This window comes from Malaclemys terrapin, chromosome 3 (genome assembly GCF_027887155.1).
Source record: "Malaclemys terrapin pileata isolate rMalTer1 chromosome 3, rMalTer1.hap1, whole genome shotgun sequence".
NCBI lineage: Eukaryota > Metazoa > Chordata > Testudines > Emydidae > Malaclemys > Malaclemys terrapin.
In genome coordinates, this window is record NC_071507.1 from 37,362,244 (window position 1) to 37,384,555 (window position 22,312).

Below are 22,312 nucleotides of genomic sequence, written 5' to 3' on the forward strand. Positions count from 1 at the left end.
CCTGTGATCAACCAATACGGCCAGGTCTTTCTCCTCCCCTGTTGCTTCCAAAATGTTGAATAAGATTGGTCCCAAGACCAATCCCTGAGGAACTCCACTAGTAACCTCCCTCCAGCCTGAGAGTTCACCTTTCAATATCACCTGTTGTAGTCTCCCATTTAATCAGTTCCTTGCCCACCTTTTGATTCTCATATTAATCCACATTTTCTCCAATTTAACTAATAATTTCCCATGTGGAACTTTATCAAATGCCTTACTGAAATCCGGGTAGATTAGATCTACCATTTCCTTTGTCTAAAAAGTCACTTATCTTCTCAGAGAGATCAGGTTGGTTTGGCATGTTCTACCTTTTGTTGTATTTTATCCCAATTACCGTTTATCTCTATGTCCTTAACAACTTCCCCTTTCAAATTTGTTCCAAGATCTTCTAAACTAATGGGCCTTTAGTTTCCTGGATCACTTTTCCCCCCTTTCTTAAAAATAGCTACTGTATTAGCAATTCTCCAGTCATATAGTATGACACCGAGTTTATGGATTCAATAAAAATCCTTGTTATTGGGCTTGCAATTTCATGTGCCAGTTCCTTTAATATTCTTGGATGGAGATTATCCAGGTCCTTCTATTTGCTCTCATTAAACTGTTTGAGTTTGACTTCCACCTCGAATGTGGTAATTTCTACTTCCATATCCTCATTTCCATTAGCCACCCTGCCACTACCCCTAAACTCCTCATTACGCTTATTAAAAACTGAAGCAAAGTGTTCGTTTAGGTATTGGGCCATGCCTAGATTATCTTTAATCTCTACCCTATTCTCAGTACCTAGCAGTCACACTTCTTTCCTTGTTTTCTTTTTACTTGTATGGCTAAAGAGCCTTTTACTATTGGTTTTATCTGAGACTTTGTGGTGTGCGCTGCCCAGGACTCAGGGCAGATTGTAATGTTACAGTTTCACCCTTTATGTACAATAATGTACATTTTAAATCTCTATTTTCATACTGATTTTCTTTTGTAGACAGCATAAGGGGAAAAATAGGTACTGAACTAAGAGCCATAGGCAAACATATGAGGATATTGAATTTCTGGGTTATATTAAGTAAATATCTCCTTTTTCCAAAACCTGCTTTGTAGCAAAAACCTATTTACGAAGGATTAGTTAGCAGTTGTAGTTCATATTTTGCCTCAGTAATAGTAGATGAATGGTTGGTTGTCACAAAAGGAGAGATTGACTCTACTATCAGCTTGTTGTTAATAAGGTAGAAGTGCTGGATTTTGTTAAGTTTCTTCCTTTCTGAATAATAGTATTTGCTCTTGGGAGTTCATTGACATTTGTACGAGTGTACATATGCTGGGTAAAATCCTGGCCCCATTGAAGTCAATGGAAGTTTTTGCCATTTGCTTCAAGGAGGCAATAATTTCATTCCTTGAGTAGCTCCATTGAAATAAATGGGGCTACCTGTGGAGTAAGGTACTGCTCAATGTGAGTTTGTGTGGCAGAATCTGGCCCTAAAAAATGACATGTTGGTACACTTAGGAGTTAATGACTGTCAATCTATTCAGGCATTATTACTGCATATATTTTACTGGAACCAAAGTCTGCATTTCTGCTCTCCCCTCAATTGCAGAGGTTCCCCACAACCACTTTGGAAGAATTTTGGAAACTATCTAGGGAGTGTTGATCTACATCTACAGCATACTTTGTAGCCCAGCTCTGGAAAGTGAAACCCCAAGCAGCAGTGTTTAGGAGATGAGATGGCGGGGGCAGAGGATCTGCTGTTTCACAGATCCTCCAATCAATGCCCTTCACAACAGGGACACGGCAACAGGTGGAGCTACTACAGCCTTAGCAATTGTGGAGCAGCTTCCACTCAATGGCTTGGAGGGTAGTGAGGATCCATTTTCCTCCAGCCCATGTGGAACCCACTGGCATCTCAGGTTGTATATTGAAGCCAAGATTGTGACCTTTTTAAAATAATTGTTTTATTATATTATTGGTTGTTTAAAAGTAGTTTTATAAGTTTTGAAAATGTGTAGAATAAACAGTGTATAAGCTGGTTTTCGTAGCAGAAGACCCAGCTTTTATCCAGCAAATATCTGATACAAACATATTATAGATGTGGTCCATTTTAAATCGTTTTTTTTGGCACTGTTCTTTCCATTCCATTAATAATGCGCATTTAATTAAGTGTGGGGGGAGATATGTGTAGGGCTGGGTTGGGAAGTAATGATTTTGCCAGCTCTGACTGTACTGCACAGGGAGAGGAGGATTGGGACCATAATGTTGTAGTATCTGCTTGTGTTAATAAATTTAGTAAATTTATAAATATATCCAACTAGAATAAGTATTTACAAATATATAATTCTTGTACGTGTAAAGTTTTATATTTTGTTCAGCACGTAGTGAAATGTTATTGAGAAAATGATAGAAAATACTTATATCTATTAATTAATTATCTAGTTTTTATTTTCAACTAGTGAAAAATGATTGTATAGGTTTTCTGCATCTGACATTTCAGAGAAAATAGGAGAGATGACCTGTGTAAGCACCTAATCCAACAGGGCTACTCTCAATAAGGTTACTTGTGTGCCTAATTGTTTGCAGTATTGGATATAGGGTATAATTTTCCAAAGCACCTGTATTGACTTTCAATGAGACTTCAGCTCTGAAGTACCTAAGTCATTTTTGAAAATAGAATTTAGGCTCCTGAGTTTAGGCACCTGAATTTAGGCACTTGGGAAATTTTATCCTTAACATGAATTTTTTTTGTCAACAATAACATATACTGTGATTACTTCTTGCACTACCTTAACAAATGTAATAAACAATAATCTGGCAATAATTGTCATATGGAAAAATTGTATAATTTTTTGTAAGAGTGCTTATTGCACATTGTTTTAAACAGAAGCATAGGACATAGTTTAAAATGAGGTTACTTAAAAATTGCCTGGAAATCTATCCTTGATTATGTTACTAGGAAAAAAATATAGAATTCCATTCCATTGTATTTAATTGCATTACATTGGGAAGGGAGGGAACCCCAAAACCTCTGAATCATATGGTTTTGGAAAATACCTTTGCACAGGGTATCTGGCTGCGGCAGGCTCTGGCTCTTTCCCCATTTTCCATTCTTTCTCCTGAACAGAGGCCAGATTCCTTTGGGAAATCATCATTTGTAAAAGGTCATGAACAGAATGAGGGGCATTCTTTAGTATACAGTTACTGCTAATTAGAAACTAAACATCTGTAACCATGTCAGAGTTATTTGTAGCTGAAAAGAAACATTTATATACAAGATTCCCTCTGCTAATATAAAACATGGTATAGCACGAATACAGGAACAGTTGTAGACAAATCACTTTCCGCTGTGCTGAGGTTATTGTCTAGTAGAACTGAAGCATTCTCATTTAAAAAACATAAGTTATTAGCACTAAACCAAATATTTTCCTACACTTGCCAATGCAGGATTAAAGGTTTTACCATATGTGGCCAAAAATACAATATGCAGAAAGGGTTAGACTATGACTAGGACTGACCCACCGTCCTTTTCACGTGCTTGTGTATAGGATATCTATAGTCACACTCCTTGCATTTCCCTGGAGCACAAGGACTATCCTCTCTTAGCACCTCAATTATGCAAGTCACCTAAAGGAAATATGGAAGAGATGGGGATGAGGAGAGGGGAGCATGCTGCACCCTCCAGAGGTTGTAACTCAGCTCCAGGAGAGAGAGTTGCAGTTCCTACGGCAGTATAGTTGCTCTGCACTTCCCCCAATGCACGCTTGTATCTGCAAGGTATAATGTGGTCTAAAATGGATACATTGTCAGATACATTATGCTGTTAACTAAGGCAATGTCTACACTGCAAAGTTAAGTCGACATCATGGAAATCAACATTGAGCCTCAGATTTAAGCAAGTTGATCTTGCATGTTCACACTACACTTGTGTCGGCAGAGTGCATCCTCACTAGCAGGGCTTGCATCGACACACGGAGCACTGCACTGTGGGTAGCCATCCCACAGTGCACCTGGCCGAGTGGAGTTTTGGGTTGGGCTTGCAATGCCTTATGGGACCAAAACATTGGCAGCGTGGTTATGGGAACATAGTGTTAGCCTCCTATGATGCAGTTACCTCCCTCCCTCCCTGAAATCAATGGCAAACAAATCAAGCCTTTTTTTGCGCGCCCCCCCCCCTTTTTTTTTCCCTGTAAGCCTAGGTGATCCGTGCAGACACCATAGCATGATAAGCATGGACCCCCTCAGCTGTACATTGTTGTTGTGATCACTACAAACACCTCGTGCTTATCCTGCAGTATTTACAGAGCTGATACAGGAGCCGCAGCACAGAACAACGTGATGCCACGCAAGCAGCCCTGCTGGAAGACAGAGCAGAGCAATTTGCAGTTGCTGACGACAGTCACGCATCACCTTTACATGGTTGAGTGCCATTTCTGGGCTCGGGAAACAAGCATTGACTGGTGGGACCGCATCGTTATGCAGCTATGGGATGATGAGCTGTGGCTGCAGAACTTTTGAATGCCACTTTCCAGGAACTGTGTGAAAAACTTTCCCCAGCCCTGAAGCGCAGCAATACTAAAATCAGAGCTGCTCTGACAGTGGAGAAGCGAGTGGCAATAACTCTGTGGAAGCTTGTAACGTCAGACTGCTACCAGTCAGTGGGGCATCAATTTGGAGTGGGTAAATCTATTGTGGGATCTGTTGTGATCCAAGTTTGCAGGGCCATCAACAGACTTCTGCTAAGAAGGGTAGTGACTCTAGGCAACGTGCAAGACATAGTGGATGGTTTTGCCGCGATGGGGTTCCCTAACTGCGGTGGGGTGATAGACGGAAAGCCTATCCCTATCTTGGCACCAGACCACCTTGCCAAAGTGTACACAAACTGAAAGGGGTACTTCTCGATGGTGTTGCAAGTGCTGGTGGATCACAGGGGCCATTTCACCAATATCAACGTGGAATGGTCGGGAAAGGTGCATGATGCGTGCATCTGTTCAGAAAACTGCAAGCAGGGACTTTCTTTCCAGACTACAAAATAACCATTGGTGATGTTGAAATGCCAGTCGTGATCCTGGGAGACCCAGCCTATCCCTTGCTCCCATGGCTCATGAAGCCGTACACCAGCAGCCTGGACAGCAGTAAGGACCCGTTCAACCATAGGCTGAACAAGTGCAGAATGGTGGTGGAATGTGCCCTTGAACATTCCAAAGATCGCTGGTATTGTTTGCTTACTAGGTTAGACCTCAGTGAAAGCAATATCCCCATTGTTATTGCTGCCTGCTGTGTGCTCCATAATATCTGTGAAACAAAGGGAGAAAAGTTTCCACTGGGGTGGAGGGTTGAGGCAGATTGTCTAGCAGGCAGACACCAGGGCAATAAGAAGAGCACATTGAGGGGTGCTGCGTCTCTGTGAGGCTTTGAAAACAAGTTTCAGCAATGAGCCAGAGTAATGTGAGACCTATCTGTGTTGTTCCTTACCAAACTGTCCCCTCCATTGCATTTTCTCCCCTGTAAACTCCATCCCCACCAACCACCGTGTGTTGAATGAATAAAGAGCCTTTTCTCCTCAATCCATTCACTTTTATTATGCACAAAACCAAACAGAGACAGTAAAGAAAAGTAAGATAACCTGGGGCAAAAGCCCTGATAACACTGTGGTGGGAGAAATGTGGAAAGCTTGCTTAGAGATGCACTGCAATAACAATCAAAGGTGTGGGAATGGGTGCCTTCTGATCCTCGTACCTAACCCTGGTGTTGAGTATAAGGGATACCAAACTCCCTCTCCACCTCATAGGACGGTTTGGGGAGGAGGATGTAGAATGGGGCGATGATGGCAGCAGATTCAGCATAGGCTGTAGAGGGACTCTCTAGCATCCAGCTGCCTTTCTTCTTCCTCAACATGGCTGTTTGTTCCTTCATAATCCGCAGCATCTCTTGCATGGCACGCTTTTGTTCCTTGCACACTCTCCTGTCCTCCCTGTCCATGTCCAGGTTTTCAGACAGTGTAATCCTCCATGCTCTGAGCTTCGTCTTGTCATTCTCGCAGATGCACATTAACTCATTGAACATATCCTCCCGAGTCTTCTTTTTCCGCCTTTTAATCTGCGAAAGTCTCTGTCCTGGTGTGGAGGATGTGCTGACGGACAAGGTTTCCGCTGCAAGGAATGCAAAGCACCAGGGTAGCATTAACAGTGCATGCATTGTTTCTGGTGCAAGGTTAATTATTTTTTATAAAAATAAAATAAAAACACCCCTCAATATACTTCACTGCAAGTCACAACGTAATCAAAACCACTGGCTATTGCAAGAGTCGGTTTGCTGTTCCATCCATGGTGAGTACAGCCACAAGGCATGGGCAAGAGATCTTGTGCTGCTGCTTTGTGAAGACAGCCTTGGGATCACAGGTTGGAAATTGAGAAAAGCCCTCTTTCCCTTGCAACCTGGATAGTGCTTGACGACAGGCACCAGCGTAAAGCTCCCCAAATAGTTTGTTTTTTATAAATGGGGGGGGGAAGGGAGAAAACAGGAAGCCGCCACCCTCTCTCCTCCTATTTTTTCCAATGCTGCTTGCAATACATGGTGATCCCTTCCAACCACAACCACAGCATGTTTGGGAAAGTGTGGTTGTGTGACCCAGATTTCACCAAATGGGGCGGATTACTTGTTGAATTTTTTCTGGTTTAAGGGCTATTGCAAAGTTTCCCCGTTTCCTCTAGGTGACCTTATGCAATCTCACTCTCCTGAGGGTAACAGATGCAGTAAGGGAGCAGATGCTGCAAGCGTCTGGGTACAGACCTGGTCTTTGTGCTGCAAAGATGCCAGCAGAGTTAATACTGGAATGGCACAGGAAAGTGTCCTACCGTGGTGGACGAAATAAGGCAGCCTTTCCCAGAAACCTGCTGCAAAGGATTGCAGAGTACCTCTATGAAAGCTTCCTAGAGATCTCCATGGAAGATTCCCGGGCCATCCCCGTGCATGGAAACAGTTCTTATGTAATCCCTACAGTTAGATTGGAAATGTGTACTCACCAAAGGTGCCTTCCTCAGCATCATGCTCTGCCACCAACTGGTCCTGTGAAGAGATGGGTTCCAGGGTTTAAAACAGTTTTTGGCTGTCAGGGAGAATGGATTCTCTGCTTGCCAGCCTCACGTTCTCCTCCTCCTCCTTTCTTATCAACAATGTCCTCATTGTTCAAAGTCGCCTGGGGCTCCTGGGAGTTATCCATGGAGCGTTTTGGGGTAGTGGTGGGGTCCCCGCCGAGAATCTCATGCAGCGCCTCATAAAAGTGACATGTCTGTGGGGCAGAACCAGAACAACTGTTCGCCTCCCTTGTCTTCTGGTATGGTTGCCATAGCTCCTTTATTTTCATGTGGCACTGTTGTATGTCCCTGCTGTAGCTCTTCTCCCCCATGCGATCTTGGCATAGATGTCAGTGTTTCTTCTGCTGGATCGGAGCTTTGCCTGCACAGATTCTCCTCCCCACACAGCAATATGATAGACCACCTCTTGGGTACTCCATGCTGGAGCGCGTTTGCGGCCTTGAGTCTCCATGATTAAGGTTACGTTTTTCTCACAGATACTTTTAGTAAAAGTCATGGACAGGTCATGGGAAATAAACAAAAATTCCCTGACTTTCGCTAAAAATATCCCTGACAAAAGGGTAAGTGGGTTCAGCACCCACTTCTCCCGGGTCCCCTACTGCTGCCGTGTGTGGGAGCTCCAGGGTCCCCCAGCCCGCGGGACTGGGTTGCTACGGGGTCCACCCGCTGCATCTGGACAGCTGCAGGGAGTCCCTGCACCGCCCTCCGTGGTTGGACAGCTGCAGGGAGTTTACCCCACACACACACCCTTTGCGTTTGGGCAGCTGCGGGGAATCCCCACGCCGTGGCTGGGCAGCTGCAGGGTCCGCCAGGCCCCTGCAACGACTGGGTAGCTACGGGGGTGGGGCTGGGTGGGAGCTCCAGCCTGGGGAGAAAATGTCACCGAGGTCAATGGAAGTCACAGATTCCATGACCTCTGTAACATAATTGTAGCCTTATCCATGATGAGCTGTGCTGGCGAGCTCTCCACACTGATTAAACAGAAAATGAAAATTCAAAAGTTCCCGGGGCTTGAACAGGGGAGCGGCTGTTTTCTGTGTACCTGGCTGACGTGCAGTGGAGTTGAAAGTGCTCTCCAGAGCGGTCATAGCGAAGTACTGTGGGACACCTCGTTGAGGCCAATTAATTCGAATTACACAACATGATGTCTACACTATCCATTTGTTGACCCATGGATGTTGAATCAAGCGCTATGCCTCTCGCTGAGATGGAGTACAGAAGTAGACTTTACAGGCCACTTAGATTGGTGGAAGGGACTTGGTAGTGTAGACACGTATGTTATTAAATCGACCTAGTGTGGCTTATATTGACCTAACTTTGTAGTGTAGACCAGGCCTAAGTGTGTCTGCTGTGTACTAATCAAAACCTTCTTATGCATTTGTTTTAGGAACTTGTGTCCTATTAAAAATGTACCTTATATTTGTATATCTTGTTCATATAAAATGTGTGTTAGGCATATTGAGAATCATAAATTTTAGTAAAATTAATAAATTAGCATGTTCAAATTCGCGGTTACTGTTTGTCATTAGTAACATCAATGGGCAACATAGATGGCTGTTACTGAACAGCTGGGTCTATGGTCCCATTATATTTTTGTCTTCAAGAAGACAAGGACATTTTTGAAGAATAGAATCTAGCGTGGATATATTTAGATATAGGTGGCTGGAATTACACCCTATCAGTAGCTAGAGGAAATATTATAAAAGTATGTTTTGTAAGGAACATGTTTTGGTTTAGTTTTCACTGTGTTTAGTCATTTATTTTGCATTTTTATTTCAGAATACATTAAAATAATCATATCTGGATAAATGTGTAACTGTTGCTTGTTAAGTAATAGCAATGCATTCACTGTATGTGGATGACAAACGTGTTTCTCCCTTTTCTAGATGTGGCTACTCTCCTGTGTATCGTTCACGTGAGATGGCAGGCCGAGCCCTTGTTCCATTTGTTATGATAAACCAGATACCACATACAGTACAATCTCTGCTTGCTGAGCTTCCAGAGTGCACCAATCCATGTATACGACAGAATTCTGTTCATGGAATGCTTCTACAAGTAAGTTCTCCTTTTGTGTAATACGATGTAGTCATAATTCATGGTGAGTAGAGAAGCACTTATTAAGCAGTGTATGAAAGCACTTTACAAATCAGTTGTCTAAGATGATAAATATAGGAAGCCAAATTCATAGATGATTTAAATGTTGATATAAATCACAGTTCAGTAACTTAGTGTAAGTTGATTTAATATACATGCGAAAGGAGCAGAAGGACAGAGTTGTAAGAAACAGCAATCTACAAAAAGGGTGCAAGATGGTGTATGACGGCAATGACACTAATATAAAGTTTTTCATCTTTGAATCTCAGAATGCTTTTAAGAAGTGGGAAAATATCATTATTCCCATTTTACCGATGTGAACATATATGTGCAGAGAGGTTAAGTGACTTGCCCAAGGTCACACACCAACTCTGTGGCAGGTCAGTCTCCCACTCCCATATCCTGTCTGTCTATCCTCCTTACTTATCTGACACATTTGTCATGATCCTTTTGGTTGCCCCTCTTGCCACAACCTCACCTTGTTGTCCTCTTGGCATGTATTCTACACCCACTTCCTCTTACACACTGACTTATGTAACTTACATTACCAATTAAGAAACATCAGAATTTGGCCCCATATGTAGAAATGCGTAAATAACCTATAAATAAATATTTAATTGAATCCATAATTGAAAAGCAAAACTGAAAATAATGAAAAGGTTAAAGAATATGAGATACAGATACTTGAATTAAATTTATACATTTGTGAAACAGTATTATTCCAAAAAATTCTCTGAGCCCAAAAATGCAGAGAGAAAACCTCCCAGGCAGAAATAATGATGTCTAAGGGTTTGTTAACATCTGTATTTCCATTTTGTTTCTAGAAATGTGCTCTTGATCTCTTTTTGTTTTTGATTTTCTTTTTTGAACTATTAGGACATAGGACTGTAAAGAGACATTATTTGTTTGTGTTTTTGCTCTTCTGTCAATATTTAAAAGGGTCTTTTTAGCACAAGAAAAACTGGCTACCTAACATTACTGGGAAACAGTAAAACTGACTGGTTTCAGAGTAGCAGCCGTGTTAGTCTGTATCCGCAAAAAGAACAGGAGTACTTGTGGCACCTTAGAGACTAACAAATTTATTAGAGCATAAGCTTTCGTGGGCTACTGCCCACTTCTTCGGATGCACATTGAGGAGATATATATACACACATACAGAGAGCATGAACAGGTGGGAGTTGTCTTACCAACTCTAAGAGGCCAATTAAGTAAGAGAGAAAAAAATTTTGAAGTGATAATCAAGCTAGCCCAGTACAGACAGTTTGATAAGAAGTGTGAGAATACTTACAAGGGGAGATAGATTCAATGTTTGTAATGGCTCAGCCATTCCCAGTCCTTATTCAATCCTGAGTTGATTGTATCTAGTTTGCATATCAATTCCAGCTCAACAGTCTCTCGTTGGAGTCTGTTTTTGAAGTTTTTCTGTTGTAATATAGCCACCCGCAGGTCTGTCATTGAATGGCCAGACAGGTTAAAGTGTTCTCCCACTGGTTTTTGAGTATTATGGTTCCTGATGTCAGATTTGTGTCCATTAATTCTTTTGCGTAGAGACTGTCCGGTTTGGCCAATGTACATGGCAGAGGGGCATTGCTGGCACATGATGGCATATATCACATTGGTAGATGTGCAGGTGAACAAGCCCCTGATGGTATGGCTGATGTGATTAGGTCCTACGATGATGTCACTTGAATAGATATGTGGACAGAGTTGGCATCAGGCTTTGTTACAAGGATAGGTTCCTGGGTCAGTGTTTTTGTTCAGTGATGTGTGGTTGCTGGTGCGTATTTGCCTTAGTTTGGGGTGTTGTCTGTAAGCGAGGACAGGTCAATATGCATCCGAAGAAGTGGGCAGTAGCCCACGAAAGCTTATGCTCTAATAAATTTGTTAGTCTCTAAGGTGCCACAAGTACTCCTGTTCTTTTTTAGTAAAACTGACTGTACACAAAAGTGCTATTAAATGCACAAAGTAAAGAAACTTAAATTAGAGAAACATTTGTTCCTCTAATGTTTTGAGAATAGTAATCTTAGTAATATAGTAATCTTATAACTATAGTAGATTTAAAAAAAAACCTTTTATGCAGACATGGCTTTCAAGTTGATCATGTCCCTTTTTAAAATATGCAGCTGTGACAAAGAGAGAACTTTTTATCTGTTATTGGAGAAACTTCTTGGGACACGCAAGTATCAGTAATACATGCTTTCTTTTCTTTGATACGGTGATTGTCTCTGAAGGAATGAGCTATCAGTTCAAGATAGCTGTGGCAAAAAATGAAATAGTAACGGACACCCTCAGTGCATTCTTTTCTACAGTAATGCATTTTCTTTCACATTTTCACTCAGAATTGTGCTGTTTCTTGTAAACTGGTAATATCTACCCACTTTATGATTTTTTTCATAAATTGCATTTTTCCAGGATTTCCAGAAGGAAGTCCATTTGATGCAAACAGACACATTTTTCACACTAAAGACAAAATGATATTAAATAATTTCATCAACTTTGAGTGGGAATACTTAGTAATCTGCTGACATTTACATGTGAGGTTTATTCCCATCCTTTTAGCAATGATCTTCGTCAGATTTTGATATCTATGTTTGAGAAATTATTTGCATAGGAAGATATGAGTTGCCATATTGGATCAGACCAGTGGTCCGTATGCTTCCATGTCCTGTCTCTGGCAATTATCAGTTGCTTCTGAGGCAAGTATGATATTCCCACAATGGACAATTATCTAGTAATTTGCCTATAGGGGAAATTTCTTAATCATATGATAGTAGTAGTTGCTTTATGTCTGAACCATGAGTGCTGACATCTCTTGTAAATTTTAATCATAGCATATGATATCCTCTAATTTCTTCAGACTGAGAGTATATTGATAGGGTACAGAGTGGCAGGCCAACTCTATTTGTACAGGAGTGTTAATGTAGACCTGTCATATTTGGGGATGGGTATTTGAAAGTGCTTTATAGTTTAAGACATTATGGACAGTAGCTTTGTTTGTTTCCTTGTACGTTCTCTAAATCTTTTTCTTGTTCCAAACAATTTTTATTGTTCACTTTTAAATGGAGCAATTAAGTCTTTTCTATGGGCTTCTTAATTCTGAACCCAGCTGTGATAAGCTTCATATTCTGTAACTGGAGGTCAAATTCTAGGAAACAATTTGGAATTGTAAATTAACTCACCTGCTGTTCTTTTAATTTAGGGTAATCAGTTGTGTTTTGTGCTTACTTTTAAATTTGTCATATTAGTAATTTAGCTACTTTATTGCCTTTTTTCATGAGAATTCATCTGACAGTGCCTTATTGTGCATGTTCACTTCTGTTAGCCTGCAACTGCCCATGGCTCTCAATGTATCTTGGCACACCTTCCTATTGTGAGTTCTTATGTCTTTTCCAGAGTGTTCTTTTCTCTTAAATTTCCTGTATGGTCAGCAATTTTAGGACAGGGGAAATGGAGGGGAGTCCCTATACAGCTATTATCTTTAGCTGTGCCCCATGATATATCCGATTTAGTTTCTGGCTTATCATTAATTTACATAAAGTTAGTTGTAGATCTCCAATAATTCCCTCACTATTTTTAGACTCTGAAATGAAAATCTGCTTGCAAATCTATCTTCCTTCCTGCTTTATTTTATTTTATAGAAGAGAGTTCAGTGCTTGTGAAAGGAGCCAGACAGTGTTATCTAAAGAATAAAATCTTTTGTTTATCTGTAAAATAGGCATATCCCAGGTAGTGGCAGTACAAAATTGGCCTGACTGTAACACCAGTGTTCTTTCTTTAGTATTCTAGCAGAAGTATTTTTGGGAAGCTGAGAGGGTAATTCAGTCTCCATGCTGAGGCTGCTAAAAAAGGGTTTCATTTCTAATGATGGTCTTTGTGATATTGACATCTGTGGACTGAGACCACCAACTTATTTCACATAGCTTATGAACTGCTTCAGTCAGCTTGAGCCAAGTTTGGTCATTGCTAGCCTGGGGCTTTTAATAATTGAGTCTACAGCAACACTAGGTCCTGTTAAGGGGCAAAAATAGTTCCTGTCTTGAAACTCTTGACTATAAAGCTATTCTCCAGTGTAAAACAAGATTCGTGTTGACCATTTTGTGCATAAAAAGAAAAGTACTTATGAGGTTCAGGGTTTTGTCCTCACCAGACATCTGTGAGGTCCAACTCCAAAGTGTCCTGGGTACACAAATGTATGCAATAAATGTTCTCCATGGCACTTAAATTATTGCAGGAAATATCATTATTTTGTAGAAATTTCCAAGTCACCTTCTTGAGAAGCAATTATTCTCTAACAGAAAAGATAACATGAGGTACATTAATATGGGGGGGGGGGAGGAAATAACTTATACTGGTCTGAGTATTACAGGGCTGCCCAGAGTGGGGGGCAAGTGGGGCAATTTGCCCCAGGCCTCGGGCCCTGCAGGGCCCCCCACAAGAATATAGTATTCTATAGTATTGCAACTTTTGTTTATGGAAGGGGCCCCTGAAATTGCTTTGCCCCAGACCCTCTGAATCCTCTGGGTGGCCCTGGAGTACTACACTGTCATAATGAATAGGAATTTGTCAAAATAGTGAAAAATGAAAAATCATTTAAAAAAAAAAAGTTTATCTCTCATGTATGGTTTACATCAGGGGTAGGCAATAAGCGGACCATAGGCCAAATCTGGACCACCAGACACTTTTGAATGGACCCCAAAATCTTTTTATTTACTTATTTATTATCATTGTTGTTGTTTGTTTGTTTTTTAAATATTTTCTCTGGAGTCTGGACCATGTCTATACCCTGATCAATGAATTGGGACCTTGACAAAAAATAATTAAAATGGCAAATATTTATAAATCTTTATCAAACTTAACTTTTCATCATGCTGTTTTGTTTACTTTTTTTGTATTTCACTCACTTTGGAACAGTTTCACTTTTCTTTCTAGTACTATCTTATTAATTTCACTTACAGGAGCAGGGCCACTGGCCTGCAGTGGTTGGGTTGTATATGCTGCAGGAGAGGAATATTTACCTCAAAACAAAATTGTTTTTAAAAATCAAAAATTCATGAAAAATCTATTTTATTGGGCTTTGTAAATTTTCCCCTTCCCCTTTTAAAAATATATTTACAAAATATATAAGTTTGTGAAACAATCTGACATTGTCCCTTTAAAGTGAGTATATGCTTTCCCCTTTTAAATAATGAAATGAAACCAAAAAAAGCCCAGAATACATGGCTTCATGCACTGTAATGATAGCACTATACATAACATAAATAAAGAAAAAAGACACATTCAGTTATGGTTCCTCTAATTACTTGCTGAATAAAACCACCATTGATTGTAATTGAAAAGGATAAGGAGACTGGTTTCATTTTAATTGCTGAAATCCTGGTTTAGCTATTCTCAGATAGAAAGATATTTAGCTCTTATCTATATATGTAGAGCCATAAAAAAGGAGGGTAGGTAATGATTTTAAATGAAAATTAGAGTTGCATTTTTGAAAAGCTCTTCTGATTAGTTTTGAAAATTGAGTATAACTTGCAAAAATATTCAGAACCAGATCACATCCTCCTTTTGTAGGCATGAGGACAGCAGAAAACCAGTTGATATAAGCAAGATGTAATTGGAGGAGGTAGCTTTGAGCAAATGTTGCATCGTTTTTCTTGCACTGTTTATAAAATACCTGTGTGTGATATCTGCCATGTTGGGAAGAGAGTGGGGCATGGAGAGAGTCATTGTGTCACTATTCCTCGCAGTCCCTCTTGAAGCATGTCTGGGATGATTGCTGGCAGTCTCCACTTTTTCCTTCTCTTATGCTTTTGACCACTGGATCTCTATTGTGTCTGGGTTATGCCTCTCAAGACTCCCCTTCCACTTTTTACTCGAACATCCACTTCATCTGATCATATGTCCCAGCCTTATGTCATACTGTCCTGGAACTGCACTCAAGAACATATAATGCCATTCTGATACCTCCATCTAGCTCATTTGTGGCTCTTCTGGTTGAAATGTGGTGTTAATCATTTCTCTTAACTGCTTGTGACAAGTTGGGAATTTCTTGGAACATTTCTCTGAAAACAACTAATAGACTAGAGTGCTATCATTATTTCTTTCTGTCTTTCTCCTAGAGTTTCTTCAAAGGATATTTTCTTTCTAAAAGAGTTTTCCTATCCTGGAGCTCAAACATGATAAAAAGTAGACTTGTCTGCATGTTGGCTCCCAGTTTATACAGTTTATATCAGCTGTGCCTTCTGTTTACTGGCACAGAACCCATTCCTCCAAGTCCAGTTCGTTGCTAACTGCCTATTGCTCCCCAGTAGGGTTTTCTTACTGCATTTTAATTTTTCTGAGTTTTACCCCTCCCACCTCTTACAGGTGCAATGCCGTTTTCTTCTCATTTTCTTGAAGATTTGACATTGCCTGTTCATTCTTTAAATTCAGCCCATAGCAATGCAATCTCAATTAACACATCACAAAACCACCACCATTAGTACTTATTGACTTCCTTGTTGGCATTCTGAGCAGAAAGGCCAAAGACTGGATGCATATGGAGTCTGAATTATACTCTCTCTCACCTAGACATAGGATCCCTCCAGCAAACAGCTGAGACACATTATCACTGCCTATGCCCCATACTCATTTTGTGGACAAATAGGACATTCAGTCTACAGTGTGGCCAATCTGTCACTGATTGCAAGTAGTAAAAATGCTTGTATGCAGAAGAGGTAAAGAAGTGAAATCTCTTTATATATTTGAATTAAATTCTGTGGAATGTTTCCCTCCCCTTGTTTGTTCCCTACTGTCTTTTTGGTAAGGTGATGATTTTGTACTAAAAATGATTAGGGGTATAGGATAAATTCTCTTAAAATTAGTTTCTGTTTGTTGAGGCTACCTGTCCCTCTTAAAACTGGAGTTTGTGGGGGTGGGGGTGAGGGGTGGTAAGTAAACATCATATAGTCTAACTTTGATATCTTGATGCCCAGTTTAACTGAGCACAATGTATGTATTAGCCACACTGCTTCTAATTTACAAGTCCAGTCCACTCATCTGTCATCACAGTAAATTCAGTCGTTACACATGAGATTTGTAACGAGCTAAGCAAATAGAGAATTTTTATAAAAATAAGTAGGCAGTTATTTTCTAAAAGAAAGTGATGGGATTGCATCATTTGCCTGCATGTTTAAGAGAAAAGCACTCAGGTTAAAAGAAAACTGTTTTCATCCTAGAAAATTATATAATTCTGAGTTTAGTTGTGTTAAAATTAGGGCTGTCAAGCGATTAAAACAATTAATCTTGCAATTAAACGCACTGTTAAACAATAATAGAATACCATTTATTTAAATATTTTTGGATGTTTTCTACATTTTCAAATATATTAATTTCAACTACAACACAGAATAAACAGTGAACAGTGTTCACTTTTTATTTATTTCTGATTACAAGTATTTGCACTGTAAAAAAACAAAAGAAATAGTATTTTTGAATTCACGTATTACAGGTACTGTAATGCAATCTCTTTATCATGAAAGTTGAATTTACAGATTTCCCTCTCAGATTTTGGAAGGCACTTCAGATTCTTAAACCTTGGGTCAGTTAGAAATCTCACATTGGTACCTTCTTTGTGTTTTGTGAAATCTACAGTGAAAGAAAGAAACACATGCTTGGTCATCATCCGAGACCGCTATAACATGAAATTTATGGCAAAATTCCGGGTAAAACAGAGCAGAGGACACACAATTCTCCCCCAAGGAGTTCAGTCACAAATTTAATTAACGCATTTTTTTTTTAACAAGCGTCATCAGCAGGGAAGCATGTCCTCTGGAATGGTGGCCGAAGCATGAAGGGCCATACGATTGTTTAGCATATCTGGCACATAAATACCTTGCAATGCCAGCTACAAAAGTGCTATGCAAATGCCTGTTTGCACTTTCTGGTGACATTGTAAATAAGAAGAGGGCAGCATTATTTCCTGTAAATGTAAACAAACTTATTTGTTTTAGCGATTGGCTGAACAAGAAGTAGGACTGAGTGGACTTGTAGGCTCTGAAGTTTTAGATTGTTTTGTTTTTAGTGCAGTTATGTAAGTTGCACTTTCACGACAAAGAGATTGCACTACAGTAGTGTATGAGGTGATTGCAAAATATTATTTCTTTTGTTTATCAAGTTTACAGTGCAAATATTTGTAATCAAAAATAATATACACTTTTATTTCAGTTACAACAAGAATACAATGTATATGAAAATGTAGAAAAACATCCAAAATATTTAATAAAATTCAATTGGTATTCTATTGTTTAACAGTGCAATTAAAACTGTGATTAATTGTGAATAAGTTTTTTAATTGCGATTAATATTTTTGAGTTAATCGGATGAGTTAATTGCGATTAATCAACAGCCCTAGTTAAAATGTGCTTAATTACCTGATCTCTGTATTGGCCATATTGGGTGAGACTAATGGTCCATCTAGCCCAGTATCCTGTCTTCTGACAGGCCAGTAGCCGATGCTTTAGAGGGAATTAACTGAACAGGGCAATTATCAAGTGATCCTTTCACTGTTGTACAGTCCCAGCTTCTGACAGTTGGAGATTTAGGGACACTCAGAGCATGGGGTTGCTAATAGCCATTGATGGACCTATCCTCCATGAAGTTATTGAATTCTTTTTTTAACCCACTTATACCTTTGGCCTTCACAACATCCTCTGGCAATGAGTTTCACAGGTTGACTCTGTGTTGTGTGAAGAAGTACTGTCTTAATTTAGTTTTACTCCTGACTCCTATTAATTTCATTGGGTAACTCCTGGTTCGTGTTAGGTGAAGGAATAAATAATACCTTCCTATTCACTTTGTTTACACCATTCATGATTTCATAGACCTCTACCGTATCCCCCCTTCATCATCTCTTTTTCTAAGATGAACAGTCCCTGTCTTTTTAATCTCTCATCATATGGAAGCTGTTTCATACCCCTGATAATTTTTGTTGTCCTTCTCTGTACTTTTTCTAATTCTAATATAACTTTTTTGTGATGGAGCAACCAGAACTGCATGCAGTGTTCAGAGTGTGGGCTTACAATAGATTTATACAATGGCATTATGATATTTTCTGTCTTATTATCTATCTCTTTTCTGATGGTTCCTAACATTCTGTTAGCCTTTTTTGACTGCTGCTGCTGCACATTGAGTGGATGTTTTCAGAGAACTATCCATGACTCCAAGATCTCTTTTTTGAGTAGTAACAGCTAATTTATACCCCATCATTTTATACTTATAGTTATGTTTTCCATTGTGCATTAGTTTACACTTACCAACACTGAGTTTCATCTGCCTTTTTATTGCCCAGTCATCCAGTTTTAAGAGATAGTTTTGTAACTTTTTGCAGTTAGCTTTGGGCTTATCGATCTTGAGTAGTTTTGTATCGTCTACAGACAAAGCCACTGCACTGTTTACACCCTTTTCCAGATCATTTATTAATATGTTGAACAGCGCATCTCCCAGTACAAATCCTTTACAGACATTGCTGCTTACCTCTTTCTGTTGTGAAAACTAACCATTTATTCCTACCCTTTGTTTCCTGGCTATTAACCAGTTTCTGATCCATGGGAGGACCTTCCCTCTTATCCCATGACTGTTTACTTTTTGTAATAGTCTTTGGTGTGGGACCTTGTCAAAGGCTTTCTGAAAGTGCAAGTACACTGTATTCACTGGGATCACCCTTCTCCACATGCTGATTGATGCCCTCAAAGAATTCTAATAGATTTGTGTGGCATGATTTCCCTTTACAAAAGCTGTGTTGACTCTTCCCCAACATATTGTGTTCATCTCTGTGTTTGATAATTTTGTTCTTTACCATAGTTTCAACCAATTTGCCTAGTACTGAAGTTTGGCTTCTCAGCCTGTAGTTGCCAGGATTGCCGCCAGAGCTTTTTTAAAAATCAGCATTACATTAGCTATCCTGTAGTCATTTGGTACAGAGGCTGATTTAAGTGATAGATTATATACCACAATTAGTAGTTTTGCGGTTTCATATTTGAGTTCCTTCAGAACTCTTGGGTGCATACCATCCAGTCCTGGTAACTTATTACCGTTTAATTTATCAGTTTGTTCCAAAAATGTCTCTATTGATACCAATTTTAATTAATCCATTAATAGATTATAAATAAAAACAGCAAGGAGTCCTTGTGGCACCTTAGAGACTAACAAGGACTCCTTGTTGTTTTTACTGATACAGACTAACATGACTACCCCTCTGAGATTATAAATAATGATTTTGAAAAAGTGATAGGCATATGAACTTTCAGCTTGCTTTTCTGAGCAAAACAGACCTTTTGTTCTTTTCATTTTATGAAACCTGTATCAGTAATGTGGGGGTTACTTGACTTCAAAAGCTGTGCTATATGTGTAGGACTGGAATCCCGTCATATTAGTGCAGTGGAATAACAGGGTGTGAGATACAGATAGAAGTGTTCAGTCATCAGGTTCTGTTCATTAGTATCTAGAACCATCTTGCTCATTTGCTTGGAAAAAGCTTGACTAATGAGAACACACACAGTCCACACAAGATGTTCTTTTATTGAACTGCTATAACTAATTGTGTAGCAGATGATGTAGTATTTTGGATTAAACCTACAGTAGCAGAGAATAGGTTTATTTCTTCAGACAGAAAAATCTAAACACAACCATGTCATCATCTTCTATTTTATGAGCCACATACAGCTCCCATTGACTTCAGTGAGAGCAGGATTGGGCTCATGCCTTTTATCCTATAAAACTGATATATTTTTTCAATATCAAATGAATGAAGATTATTAAAAGAGGCAGTGTGGTTTCAGTTAACTTCTCTGTGCCTCAGTTTGCCTCAGTTTGCCGATCTGTAAAGTGTGAATAATAATAATATTTATTTACGTCACAGAGGTCTTGCGAGGATTAACAATTAGAATCAGGTAGCTGAGTGCCATGGAAAGATATGGGGAAAGTACAATGAGCCCTACTCCCACTTCATCTTCCTTGCATCCCTTACACAAGGGCCAGTCACAGCAGTATTCCTTTCACTCTGGACGGAGTGCTTGCACTCCCCATAGCACCTCTGGGATACAAGTTAGCCTAAAGAGAGAGAGGCTGAGGTAGGGCTCCTTGATCCGTCCCACTCCACTGTCTACAGCTAACATGGTACACAAAGGAAAGCAAGTTCATTATCCAAATGTGTGGTGGTGTGTCCACACTCCCTCTGTGCACTGGGGAGCTGCAGGATATTTTTTTGTATCACCTGAGAAACAATTCCTCCCGGAGGTCACGAGCAGGCACTTTGAGACCGCTGGCTGAAAGTTGCTATAAACGTGCTAAGTATTTAGTGTTATTTAATTTTTCTATTTTATTTAGATGTTTATTCCATTCAAGCAGCTGTGTATAAATATTGAGTGACTTTGTCTCGAATTAAAACTGCATAGGGCTGAAAATTTAAATATCATTCTTGAATGTTACTTACATTAAGCATAAGCAGAACAATCCATTATATTTAAGAAGTTGTAGTAATTTTTTGTTTTACCCAAAAATTAATAAGATTTTTACATTCCTAAATGACCTTCCATTGAAATACAAAATCTGATAATAGTTATAAGTAGTTAACTCACTATTTCATAAGAATAATCTGGTGAAGGAAAGCTTTTCTTCTTTCTTGTAATACGTAGCCTAAACTAGTTCAAACTATTCCTTTTAGCTCGTGTGTTATAAATGCTTTGAAAGGATGTGATTGTTGCTACTGAAATCAGTAGCCCTTATGCTTCTCTCATAGGCAGTGGTGGATTAGCCACTGGGTCAATGGGGCTCATGCCCAGGGGCCCTGGAAAAATGGGTGCTCCCATGGCACGCAGGGCACAGGGGCTTGACCCGCTCTGTCTGCCCACCCGGTGCTCCTCCCAGGGAATGGGGTCGGGGTGAGGGGCTTGCCCCGCTCCGCCCGCTCAGCTCTCCTGCTGGTGAGCAGGGGAAGCCCCTGCGCCCCAACCCCGCTCCCCAGGAGGGGGTCGGGAGGGACTGCAGGTGGAAGGGGTGGGGAAGGACCCCCACTTGCTCTGGCCCAGAGCTCCACAAAACCGTAATCTGCCTCTGTTCACAGGTATAAACCGTGTAGCTTCAGTGAAGTCAGTAGAGGTCCTGTTGTGTAAACCTAGTGCATATGATATGAGAATTGGGCCCAAAGGGAGATGAGGGCACTCAAGGCTTGATACTGTGTCATTGAAGTGGTTGGTAAACTCATTTTGACTTCAGTGGGTCAGGAGCTCAGTGCCTTGCAGGAAATGCTCAGCATCTTGCAGGTTTAGGTCTCATGTTTATGAAAATACTCCATGTAATTAGCATTATGGTTCATGATACTTTAATATTTAGTTGGGTTGACTTGATGCAGTGGTATAGAAATGTCATTTGTGAATTACTTTGTTTGGCTTGGCAGTAGCATTTAAAGCATAGCAGTTCATAGTTAAACTTATAAAACTAATATAGTGAGTGCATGTTATTACCTGGAGATCAAAGAAGAAAAACTACTATCATTAAATGTTTTCAATTGAAACTTCCTTGCAGCTGCTCTTCTTCAGAGCTCAGTTTTTAGTGTCCAAGATAAGCCTTACTTTTAAGATCAGAACAAAGAGAAAAGAAATATTAGTGTCAAGTGAAAAAACATGCACCTCAACATAAGTAACAGTAACAAAGCAGCTGTCTTATTTCTTCATGCTGTAAATTCTAATTCACTATCTATATATTGTCATAGATGTAGATAGTGCTTTATAAGTATGTGAACAGACAAAGGCCATGCACCAAGTAACTTTTCATTGTACAACACAAATATACCCATAGCTAAATTGGCAAAATGGAAGCTGACACTTTGGGAGAAGAGATGGAAAATGGTGGAAAATTTGCCAAAAAATTATCTTTCCAGTTCCTAGCTTTTTTTTTTAATCAGCTCACATGGTACCAACAGTTAGAGATTTCATATCTAGACCAGACAGTACTTTGAAGAAGCCCTTACTTTAATTAAGCAATAGCTCTTCCAAATATTGACACTCTGACTTCCTGAGTCACATCACCAGTTCTCAGGATGAAACAAAATTATAGTCTGATTTTACAACTCTCTTAG

The 22,312-nt window shown here is 39.7% G+C and overlaps 1 protein-coding gene across 2 annotated transcripts in view; it reads left to right on the plus strand.

The window, feature by feature from the left end:
* The window catches only part of THADA (THADA armadillo repeat containing), a 327,070-nt gene that overhangs the window by 150,455 nt on the left and 154,303 nt on the right, over positions 1-22,312 (plus strand). For both annotated transcript variants that reach the window (XM_054024500.1, XM_054024499.1), the window contains one exon: positions 8,997-9,165. In XM_054024500.1, coding sequence (XP_053880475.1) covers positions 8,997-9,165 — 169 coding nt within the window. The remainder of the gene's footprint in view (positions 1-8,996; positions 9,166-22,312) is intronic.